General features: G+C 44.5%; 1 protein-coding gene across 4 annotated transcripts in view; it reads right to left on the minus strand.

The window, feature by feature from the left end:
- The window catches only part of CAMTA1 (calmodulin binding transcription activator 1), a 237,283-nt gene that overhangs the window by 149,555 nt on the left and 74,892 nt on the right, over positions 1–12,836 (minus strand). For all 4 annotated transcript variants that reach the window (XM_053962596.1, XM_053962597.1, XM_053962594.1 and 1 more), the window contains exon 5: positions 6,014–6,149. In XM_053962596.1, the coding sequence (XP_053818571.1) occupies positions 6,014–6,149 (136 nt within the window). The remainder of the gene's footprint in view (positions 1–6,013; positions 6,150–12,836) is intronic.

The following is a 12,836-nucleotide window of genomic DNA, read 5'->3' on the forward strand; positions in this document are numbered from 1 at the left end:
GTACCCCTCCATCCCCATCCCAGTCCCCAGCATGTTAAACCCAGACCACAGAGCCAGCAATCCAATCTCCATATATTTTATTTTCAATGTATTTCATTTCTGGCCACCAATCTTTATATCTCCTATTGGATTTTGTTTTCATAAATGGATTTTCCCACAGAGCTGGCAGAAAATAGATTTAATTTCGAATTTCTCTAAACTGAAATAGTCAATATAAATGTCAATGTGTGTTTGTGCCATGCAGCTGGTGAGGTGACACAAGCCTCACATTTCAAAGGGATGCGGGGACCTGCCAGTGTGTTTTGTGTCTGTATACTTGTTCTAATGTTTTCCTTCATAAGGATGACTAAAAGTATATATATATATTTATTAAAACTTTTGTTTCGCTGTTTTGTTTAGGGGATGCAAAAAGCAGTATGATGTCTTGCACTTCTTTGCAGGCAAGTCAAGAGGCAAAATTCAGTATCAGCAGAGGATTCTGCAAACTGACATCCCCACAGACCCATCACAGAATGGTGTGGGTTGGAAGGGACCTCAAGGACACCCTGCCATGGGCAGGGACACTTCCACTACTGTAGTCCCTGGTTCCCTCTCTCCCCCCAGCACATGGTGCAGTTGCAGCACCAATTACTCAACAATTCCAATCTAGCCTGATGTTAATGTCATTAGTCCGCAGAGATCCTTTTGGAGTCATTTACATCAAAACTGTCTTTTTACATCCTAAGTGAAAAATGCTCAGACTACAGTGAATGGGATTTGAATTACAACCCTACCACATGTGGCTCAGCTTTATTCACGCTATTTATTAAACAGGGGAAAAAATGATGATGCAGTCAATTACAGAACAATTACCTGAGCGCTGCTGCAAACCTGTTGCCTTGCACTGCAGGGATGGTGGATGCCCTTGATTTGGGCAGAACTTGCCCAAGGACCTGATCCCAGCTGAATCTTCATTCTGAGACACCCAGATACTAGGAAAACTTCTACTGATTAAGTTAAATAAACTGTGACAATTAAAGTATTAGGAATGTTATGGGTCTTGTGAAGAAAAAAAATCTTCTGGACATGTACAGGGCATTAGGAAAAGAAGCCAAAACTCAAGAGAAGTTGCTGTGACTTCATGTTACTGCAGGAGAATACATCAGGGCCCTGATATACAAAAGGATTATTGATATGTATGTTCCCTTCTGAAGAGACTCCCAGGAGATCCATTCTGGATTTAACAATAATCCATACTCCCCTTCAGAAATGGCAAAACAATGCTCCCATTTCCCAGGACTGCCTCCAACACAGGAATCATTAAGATGCCATCACAACCCTGCATTCCAGGTGCCGTAAACACCAGCTGGAACAGGAATAAATCCCAACCACAGCTCATGAGCAGTCAGCACCTCCACATTTCTGCACAAGCATCTGCCTGTGGTGCCCACTGTGGAGACGTGCCCACTGCAAAGGTGAGTGTGCCACAGCAAAGGTGCGTGTGCCCCGGCAAAAATGGGGAGATGCTGTTGGTCTCTAATGAGCTACAGGGGGTTAATGGAGAGCCTGGTTATAAAGGGGATCAGTGAAATCTCAGGAGAGGTGTCAAGACAATGCTATTTGCAGCAATGATGAAGAAAAGTGCCCCTCCTTGTGAGCAGTTTCTCCCTTGTTCAGGGCCGCTTGTTTGTGTTAATGTATGCACACGTGTGTGTCATATTTCCAGAAAGCCTCTCACATTAAACTCTCCTTTCTCCTCCAAAGCCATTCCACAGTATTTCTCTGAAATGCATTAAGCAGACTGACTGAACAATGTGATCCTAATTAGTTTGCAAACTACACAGCTCACCTCTGAGGGTGAGCAAAACCCGTGTAAATTAAAGTGAATTGCAGTGAATTGGCTCAGGCTGCCTAAGGAATCACTCACCAGATTAGGGCTGCTCCAACGTGCCACCTCCAAGGCTCCCACCCTCCCATGACAACTGAGTAGATTTCACCCACGATAGGAGGGAATAGAGAGATATAAAACCACTTTGCAGTTCAGTATTCCATGGTGGGGCTCTTGTGCACGATGCAGAGGAGCCCATTTGGTCATTTACCAAAAGCAAAAGTCTGGGCCTTCGCAGGTGCCCCAGGCTGCAGAGGCCACTGAGGCCATCCCCACTCTGGTGACCCAGGGTGAGCACAGGGACACTGCCAAAACCCAAATGCTACGGAAACCTGTGCAAAGTTTTGATGGTGATGTCCCAGGGTTTATGCAGTAATTGAATAATCTAAAATTTTCATTCCTGTCCTCATGGACTAATCTGCAATAGTGTTAAGGGACTGTTATGATATTAATTAAATACAAGTCCTGCATACAAAATTGATACTTCGCATCTCCATCTCCACGAGGGAGTTTCTCTCTTAATAAGACTGAAATCAAGTTTTACTTTTTTGGGTGTTTTTTTTTGGTTTTTTTTTTTTTTAAGGAATTAATAAAGATTACCATATTGTGCCAAGGTAACTAACACCCAATCTACAAGAGACCAAGCTATTTCAAATACAGAAGATCTGGTGCTTGGAGTGGGACTAGGGGCACAGCTCTGCCCCAGCCTTGGGACAGCCCTTCTCCATAACCACTTCTCAGGCACTGGGGTTTGGAGAGACTAAAATATCCTCAACACAGGATAAAGAGCAGCTTGATCAGTGTCAACCTTCCAAAACACAGATGACGAGAGGGAAATTCACTATAAAAACATGACCTCGTTTTAATTCTGGCATCAGTTTACTACAAATTCACGTGAAGGCGCAGTTACACTCTCCTGGAAAAGTTCACACACAAGAAAAGGCAAAACGCATCCTCTGAGCCAGGCGCCTGCGACACGGAGCAGCACCATCCAGAATCATGGCAGAGCTATTCCAACACTCCCCTTACTATTATTTATTAGTTAATATTTTTAATTATGTGAATTGATTAGGAACACATCACCAGGGATCCTAATTAATTAGAATTTTAAAAAGGATCACAGACTAGAGATTCCACAAAGAATTGCACAAAGTGGTGTATTAAGGGAAAGGCCAAATTAACTTCTCCTTTCTGGTTTATGCAGCCTTTTCTAAAAGGACTGTGATCAGATTAACCAAGTAATACCCAAATCCTTCCTGTACAGCAATGCTAACCAAGGCAACAGCTTGAGGATTTCAGCCATTTTCATTTAACATCCACTTGGTTAAGTAGTTTATTCCTCCTAATCCATATTTATTTAAATGAGTCAAAGTAGTTTATTTCTTATTTATGTCCTAAATTTGTTTTAGCTGCCTCACCCATGCTCACCAAATCCTTCTATAGGGTTCTGATAGACATCAGCATCCCTCAGGATCAGATGTAGACTTTTTGTTTCAAAAAATGTATTTTACTATTTACCCAAAACTTGGAAAGACAAAGGAGCCATCACATTGACAACACTTGGGAAGGAATCAATTATTAAATCTTCTAACACAAATCCCTGTTCAGAACTGGCTGGTCAGTAGTTTCACAGGCCAGCATGTTCCTCTTCCCTGCCTCCGAGCTGCCATTTCCAGAGCAATGTTTGGATGCTATTGATGCTCTTGGCTGTCGGCTCTGCAAGTACTTTTCCATCAGTGCGACAATGATCCCTATTTATCTTCTGGCTGCAAGAGTTGCTGAGATGATCTGGCAGTGCCACAAGGCAGACAGTTATTTCATGCCCTGTTAAACCCTAATGCGGCTAACTACAGTATCACTCCAAATTTGAAAAAAGCCTTTTTTTTTGTTATTTTAAATCTGCTGCCTACGTGTCCAAGTTGAGAACATTGCTTCCTTTTAGAATGGTATCAGCAACCTAAACCCAAAATGCTGTCTGTGAAGTAGAAAGGTGTACTGATTGAGTAATTAATTAATTAGGTTAAAACTACATCATTCTGCCCAAGAAACACCTGCAAGTCAAGAAAACAGATGACTTCTACATCGTTCAGAACAGAGACTGGCAGTGACCACCCAGGTGCTGCCTGCGGATGAGAGGGTGCAAGTACCTTCCTGAAGATAGAAAATCAGGTACTAAAGGGCTCTCAAGCTGGAGAAGGATGTAAAAATGAATGGCTAAACCCTGGTACATCCAAATCACAAAGCAAATAGTTTAACACTTATTTTCCTGAGTGGTGAATGTGATCAGCCACAAGGAGGATCCCTGAAAGCTGCACTTCCTCCAGCTCCCATGATGTGCCCATCTGTATTTGTTACATTCCAGGAGACACACTTCAGTAAAATAGAAATTAATGGGTTCAGTGCAGGGTCCTTTGAGCTAAACACAATCACCACCTCATTCATGCAGTCAGGCACTAAAGGGCTGGATAACTCCAGCTTTGGAATAACCCCAAGAAAGTCCCATTTATTTTCTCATGTGCTCATGCGGCAGCCAAAGGTCATCAACAATCTCTTGCTACAGGTGAAGGGACAGCATAGGGTCTGGTGTTCTGCATTGTGAGAGTTTACAGAAGTTAATTAAATCACACTCTGCAAACCCGAAACAAAAACAAGGCACCACTTCTGTGATGATGACTTTTTTTTCTTTTTTCGTGCTTGTCATAATAAAACATTGTTATTGGATGTAAAAATTATGGAACAAAGTTATGCCTCTCTGGTGTAATATAATGCAATCCATTTAATACTATTTTAAACCCCAAAACCTCATTAGAGCAGACAGAATGTAAGAATGACAAATGGGCTAGGAGGAAGCTGGAGCACGAGATGAATTCTGGGCACTCGTCCCCTTCCCGTTGCTGGCGCTGACTTCGGGGATGCTGGGGGAGTGTCAACCACCAGCACCACGTGGGGAGAGCAGGGTGCCCATCACCCCAACAGGAGAGAGGTTCATGCCTTGCAAAGCATCTGCCAAGGCAGGCCTGGGGGTAGCTGTAAAGCTCAGCTTAGCCCAAAGTCCAGCCTGGCAGCTGCCAGACAGGCCTGGAGACACAGGTGAGGCTCTGCCTGTCATGGACACCCCAATTACCCCGACCCCGGCCAGGCTCACAGGCTGTCAACTGTAAAATCAACCTACACACCCGGCAGCCTCATGCTCCTTGGCCAAAATGACACAGCTGAACACTGCAATTACACATTTTAACAGCCTTGGACCACTTTGGCCCCAAGTTTGGTATCCAGTGTTGGGAATATAGCCCTGCTGTCTTAGGAATGAGCTGGGCACAGTTCTGCGGGTGGGCTTCTGCTACCAGAACAAGTAATTGCTATTTAATAAATATCAAACTTGGATAAATGCATTTGTTATCCACACCTGTGCAAACCTTTAACATCAGAAGTGACCAGAGTGATCAGAACAGCTCTCTCCTCATGCAAATGGAGGTTAAGAAAGAAAAGTGGTGTCAAACAATGACATATTTTAGAACAAACGAGCTTATTCCAAAAATAATGCCTCAGGTGCCATCACTTGCATGAATGTGTCTGAGTGGCTGAATACCACCAGCAAAGGTTCTCTCAAAACACACACATGGATTCTGGGCCAAATTCAACAGAAATTCTGTTCCTGCATACTGCAAGAACAACACTCTATCAGCACACAAAAATTACAGCAATTGCTACCAAAACTTAGCTGAGATTTGTGAGAATCAAACTGGACCCATTCCAGCTACCATGGTTACAGAGTGCTGTGCAGCCCACCCTGAGGTGTCGGGTTGCCCTTGGGCAGTGCCTGTGACAAAAACCACAGAAGATGCTCAGTGTGGAGACACTCTACAGTCACACAGCCCAGCCAGCAGCCACACAGGCAGATGGTGAAGCTGTACTCACAATTTGCTCAAAGGAGTAATAAAGGACAAGTATATTTGCTGGGAGTGGGCCAAGTTGGGGTTTAACCCCAGCCAGAAACTAAGACTCAGGCCGGAGGGAGCAGGTGGAATTCAGTAAATAGGAGTCGTTTTCTCAAGGTGTGGACAGCCTTTGTTGGGTTGAGGTGTCTTGAGGAGCCATCACCTCCCAGCCCAGCACAGCCCACAGCCACCCCCACCATGCTCCTACCTCCACTCCTTGCACCTTCAGTTTCATGTGATCCTCTCTGGTGGTCTTCCCGTCTTTCCTTTTTTTCCAGCAATATCCATCTTTCCTGTATTTCACTTTCTTTCTGTTGTACAGGATCATAGAACCATTCTGTGGTCTAAAAGCAAGAAACAGGTTTGGGTTACATAAAGCAGCAAAACCAGACTGAAACCAGACTATGGAACAATGTCCCACAGACCAACAAAAGGCTCCACAGAACAGCAACAGTCAGGATTTGGCATCAAATAAATGCTCCCCTTTTGCTGCTGTTACCTGGCTGGTGATGTCTGTGATCTGCAAACTCTTCCATGAGGATCTTGTACCTAATGCAGGAAGTGCCAGTGACAGGTTAAAGAAAAAAAAAAAAAAGGAAGTCTGATAAATAGCCAACGTTTTCACTGGATGTATTTTGACTGCCACATGCTGAAAATTAGAAGGAAAGAAAATTTAGGGGGGAAAAAGGATTGTTGTTATTTAATTACAGTTTCTTTCTCTTGCTAACACATCAGCAAAATGAGATTCCAACCACCTCCAAGGCTGCACCAGGACATGGATGGTGGCTTAAAATGACAATAAACAAGCAAAAAAGAAGGGAAGGATAAAAGCACGAGCTTATACTTTGGTTTCAGTGTTTTGCTTAGATCAGTGCTAGACAGGGAGTAACCTGCTCCGTTCTGAGCACCTTCTCAACTTCAAAGACACAGGAAAACTTTTTCCACTTAAAAACTACGAAGGCAATTTGAAATGCCCTTAAAGGCATGGTGATGCCCAGCAGACAGGAGCCACTGTAGTTTGGGTGTAGAGAGATTTTGCTGTTTGCTAAGCCAAATTACAACCGAGGCAAGTCTGTTGTAACACAGAAATAACAAATACCTTCCAAGCTGGGAGGCAGTGAACATTTTTTCCACATACACACAAATATGTATTGCTTGTGGCCAGAAACCCAAGCCCCATCCTCCCAAACTACACCTCCTCCTATCCCCCAGGTCCCAGCAGCCTGAACCCAAGGGCTCGGGGAAGCTACTCCTCCTCTCTTCCTCCTCCGCATCACCCTGAAAATAAACACTCGAGTGTCAGCACAGCCATGGTATCTGTTTGACAGCACTGGAGATAGTGTATTAATTCAGTGGAGGTATTATGTATCTCATTTCAGTGTTTATTCTATAAAGCCCCAGTCACTGCACGTGTCAGCTTAAACCCTTCTCACAACACCAGAGATCCCCCAGGCACCTTCGGGCTGTGTCCCGTGGCTGAGGAGTCACCCGCGTGGTCAGGGCAGGCAATGAAAAGCCAGAGAGCTGAGCTCCTGCCTGTGCCTCTGCCCTCACACGCATGGTGTTTCACAAAACACACTCAGAGGACCTGGAGGCTTCTGAAGCCAGGGAAATCCTGCTTCTCTCGCCCCCAGTGCCACGCGGGCACAGGCAGGGCAGAGCTGAGCTCTGCAGCCTCGCTGCTGATCTGCAGGGCTGGAACCGGGTTTGTTGGTTGATTTCTGCAATGAAAAAGGAACACAGTGAGAGGGCACTGGCAAAGCAGTTAACGAGATTTATAGAAAATAGAGCCCAATCAAACAAAATCTCTTAAGGATCTCTGGAGCGGTTTTCGATTTTGATAAGAGTGTATCGAGCCGCTTTAAGGCTCACAGAAAGCAGCTGGTTTTTAAAGATAACTTCATGAGATGAGATGCAATTTTAACCTGATCTACACTGCTGCTGCATTTCATCCACTGTAAGGAAGAAGAGAGGAAAGCTCTGCCCTGCTCATCCATCCCTCAGCATTCAGACATAGCCCAGAGCAGCCAATTGATCGTGTGGGAAGACACAGCAGGCGAGGCCTGCCGGGGATTCCCAGGGCATGACAGATGTGACTCCAGCCCAAATCTCTGGGGGTTTTGCCACTCAGACTGAATTTGGGGATTTCCTTTTTCCGTTTGCAGATGAGAGGGACAAAGTCACAAGGCTGAGCGCAGGCTGCAATTCTTGATCAGCTCTGGATTTCCTCTCCTTTAGGAGCCTGTGGCATTTAAAAGCTGCCTAATCTCTATTTTGGTTTCTTGCCTGTGGCCTGAGGGAAGGAGAGGGAAGGACAGGAAGAGTAATTGCAAAGCAGAAAGCCTTTTGTCTCAAGTATTGATGAGATCTGGAATGCTTTCCTCCCTCTCACCCTGCTACTATCACCAAGGCTCCCACGAATTGCCACAACGGCCTAAAAGGTACATTTGCCCAAATTGTTCCTGCTACAGCCAGGAAGAAGATCCTAAATTCTATTTTCCTACTTATTTTTAATGCAAACAATCATCCCCTGCAGCTGATGGATCTGAGAACCTGCTCGTTGCTTTGGCGACCCAGGGCCCCTGACAGTGCTCAGGAGTAATCCAGGCCACTGGATAAAGCAGAGTTTCCTTCAGTAAGACAAAGAGAGGGAGGAATGGAGGAAATGGGATTTCCAGGGATGATTTTCCAGAGAGGTCATTTTGGATTTGACACTCAACTCAGCTGTGCATACTGACCTCTGGCTCTAAGTCCTGCTTTGAGTGGGTTTGGTTTCTTTTGGATTAAGTCCCTCACCTGGGTTACAAGGAATCTAAACCGACTTATTTTCTTGTTAACAGGAACCAGGATGCAAAGAGGGAATAAACAGAAAGCAAGTTAAGTTTAGGATATTTTGGTCAACTGATGCTTCATCTATCTCTCCATTAGTGCTCAAATTTAGGTCCCTCTGGCCTGAAGGACAGAGATTTACCCTTAATCACATTACTGCAATATTAAAAATTCTTTTCAGTTTAACCAGTTCCCTCTAAATTGTCACATCGAGATGTGGTAAATGTCAGACATATCAGTTAATGAAAACTACGTTTTACTGCCTCAGGAGCTGGGGGTGCCAAAAGGGAATTGCAAATACTGCAAATCCAAAAGAGTCTCTCTTTCAAGATAACAGAGCAAAATCAGCCAGAACCATTCCTTGAGAAGGTCCATGGCTCTGAGAGTTATTTTTTATATCATCTGCATTTATTCCAGTTCCAATCCAAGGAGGATATTTAAAGGACAAATATGGATGTTTAATATAGCTGCCATAAAGCAGAGGTACCACATGCCAGACCCTCCCTGTACCTCACCAGTGCACAAGCAGAAGCTGCTCCCAGTGCCTGGGTGACAAGCCCCCTCCATCCCTGCCACCCAGCACACTGAGAAATGGCTCCTGCAAACAGCCTGGCTGATGCCATTTTTCACCTGCATGATATTTTTTCTGGCTATGAAGTTATCATGGAGCCAAGGGACAACAGGAGGGGACTATCTTCCATCTTCTGCATCTATGCATGATAATAATGAGAAATTAACTTCCACTTTCCCAAAGGAGCAACCTACTGATGCAGAAAATGGCTGGGAAAAGCTGGAGTCCTGGAGGAAGACATGAAAAGAGACAGCCTTTCAAGAAAATATTGCACCAAATCCTTGTCCTCATTTCCTTAGGAATGCAAAGAAGACCAAGTCTTTGAACCTGTCTTCATCCAGGCCAGCGTGGGAATGGGGAGAAGTGCCAAGAGTGAGTGTGACAAGGTGCCTCCCACTCAGCTAGTGCCCTGCCATGCAGCAGAGCAGGCAGAGCTCTGGGGCTAGCAAACACTGCAGGTGATCAGCTCCAAGTAACCATCTATTTCCTTCTTCTCTGTGCTGTCCTCACACTGCAGCAGTGATGGACAGGGACTGTCAGTCAGGACTGACATCATGCTCTCAGAAACACCTCATCTCTTATTTCTTGTTTCTGCCCAAGAAGAGTATCTGATGACTGAAGTTATTTCTCCCCTGAGGAATGCTGTTCTTGAAGTCTTCATTTACCTTGACATTTCCCCCCACTATACCTGTGGCTTATCAGAAGATTAAAGCCCAAATAGAAAACTGAAAGAGGAATCTCAAGCAGTTGCAGCCCTTGACATCTCACCTGCCCTTGGCCATGCAGATACCTGGACACTCACTGCTGGCTTAGGAGGTCACCCAGACTAGTTAAGGATGGAGGCACCCAAGGCCAAGGCAGATCCATAACCCCTGTCTCAAGGGCATCACCCACCAGCCCAGGGGTGCACCTGGAGGATGCTGTAATAGGTAGATCTCTTCCATACTGGCAGAAAGCTTTAAAATTATATTTACAGGGAGAAATGTTTTCAAGACTGTGGGGACTTTGTCCATCACAGCTGTAACTCTGGCAGATCACACAAAAATTTGTTTGACAAGCACTTTTTCCCCCTCTCCTAAATAAATGCTTGGCTTTGACCCTGAGGCAATGATTCACACTTGCCCTGAAAGAAAAGAAACCCCAGCATGTGCCCAGCTGGCACCAGTGGGACCAAAAACCAAAGAAAAGCCCCTCAAAAACTTGTAGATATTCAGACTTCACCATAACTGCTGGAAAGCCATGGCATCTCATGGGGAGAGGCTGCTACCATTATAACCTCCACTCTCCTCACTGCAAATTGGGATTATTGGCACAGCAACTGAAGGAATCACAGATTATATGTTTGAAATTTGTCTGATCTTTGAACTCTACAGTGATGAAATAAAGACTTCAGATAAGTCTTCTTATCCATGTAGTAGGAGGTATAAATCACAAGGAAATGTAAATAGGCTGCAAGTTTTTTTTATCTAGAATTAAATGTCATTTCCATTTAAGATGTAAGTGAACTTCCTTCATATCTACAATATTTAAGAAGTTAAAGTTGAAAGTCACAGACTTAGCAATTTTATCCAGAGTTGCGGTTAACGCAATGGCTAATCCCATCAAGGGGGCATTAATTGGTGTCTAGATGCTCCTTCTCATAGCAGCAGTAGGCCATAAAACTTAATCCTTACCTCCTCTTTCCAGCATGTAGCCTCTGTGTTCATCAATAAAAGTAATGTGATTCATTAAATATGGGAGTAATTACCTGCGGCTCCAACAAACAGGACTGAACAAGCCATGCCCGTGCCAAGTTGGCTTTTGTGCCATCGCACAGAACTGCCAGGGGCTGCCAAGGAAAGCCCTTCTGCAAGATCAGGATAAATGCTGATGGCTGCAACACAAGCTGCAGACCACTACACAGCTGCTGGGCATCTCCTTGGTGTGGGCTGGGATACCCATGGACAGCTCCTACCCCAAAAGCAGCTCCTTGGGGCCACTTAAGGAGTGATCAGGATGCTGGTGCCACAAAACCACATCGTGAAGATATTCTGTTTGGTACAGAAGTGAATCCCTAGAACATCTGGGGCTCTGCTGACGGATGCAGGACCCGACTGTCCTCCCAGCAGTGATGTCCTGCAGCACAATGCAGGCAGGTGCCAAGCACGGCAGCTTCAGCTGAGAGTGACAGGGAGGCAGAGCCTTGCCTGTGCCCCCGTGGGTGTCCCTGTCAGGCTGCAGAGGCCGAGAGCAGCAGCACCTTGGTACAACAGCAGTGCTGACCAGCACCACTCCTTCTGTGCTGAGACCTGTACTCACTAATGTTTCAGAAATTAACCTCTTTGCTCTGTGTCCTTGCTCTTGACACAACTACAAATAGTGCTACCAGCACTAATAAGAGTGAGACAACTAACAACAGGATCTGACTTCTCAGTAGCTACTTACTCTGCTGCCATTTAAGTGTATTGCAGCTGGCCCCTAAGTGTGAACTACACAGAAGACTCACACAGCACCTCTACCTATCATGGCTACTCAGTCTGATGAATTCCACCATTATAATTTTCCTTTTAGAGCAAATAAATAAAAAAAAACCAAAAACAAAAACAAAAAACAGGTTAAAAACAAAGTAGATCTGTTATTTACCCAACCAGGTGGGTGAGCTCTGCTCTCCCAGTGGCATAGCAGGTAAGAACTCAGTTCAGCACCTTGTCTGGACCTCCCTAGGCAGGAAGATACTTCCAGAAACAGCACTGTCCCAAAGCTGCATATTTAGTTCCAGCAGTTAACAACAGTTTTCCCCACATTTTACTCAGCAACATGATAATTCAAATGTTGATCACTCCGAACTCTGTAACAGACTTGAAAATGAAATTAGAAACCATCTTTATGAACTCCTCAGCACACCGAGCAATTGAAGCCTCCTCGTAACGATGTAGGACCAAAGACAGAATATTAAAATTGTCATTAAGTGGAATGCACATGAAATGTTAAAAAGTCTTTCTGCAAATTATTTCTTGATATAATGTCATGCTGTAGAACTAAATCTTAGTACAAGGTATGAAAAAAGCCAGTTAAATCAACTTTGTTCATTTAAATATAATTTTAAAAGAACTGGCATTCATCTCTTTATTGCTCAAGGATTTTTATCAATTTCTTTAGCCCTCATTTATTTCTCTTCCCTACTCCTATGGGGCTACCATTTGATTTATTAGGAATTAATTCTTATAATTCATGAATGCTTTAAACTATTTTCAGATTAATCACCACCATCTCCACTGGTGCACCGAGGAGAGCCCCGTTCCCTCTCTGTGCTCACACAGACCAAAGGGCTCCAGCCCCCAGGTGCCAGCAGCCATTCTGCCTTATCAATTGCTCTCTCCATGGACACAGATTGTTACGGTGAGGACCAAGGGCTCCAATTAACTTTTAAAAGACTTATTTGGAGATGGCCGCCTCCTGCGGGTGCTACTTCAGTTCTAAATCTGGTCACTTCCCAGTGCAGCAGCAACACATGTGTGTGCAAACACTGCTGCATTCTTATGTGGAAGGAAGAAAATGGAAGAAAAATTCTATTTATTTAGTTAACTTACTTCAATTTCCCCACTTGTAACAACACCAGTTCCAGGCTAACAAGGTTTCCACAACTGTGTCG

The sequence above is a fragment of the Vidua chalybeata genome, chromosome 22, assembly GCF_026979565.1.
Source record: "Vidua chalybeata isolate OUT-0048 chromosome 22, bVidCha1 merged haplotype, whole genome shotgun sequence".
Classification (NCBI taxonomy): Eukaryota; Metazoa; Chordata; class Aves; order Passeriformes; family Viduidae; genus Vidua; species Vidua chalybeata.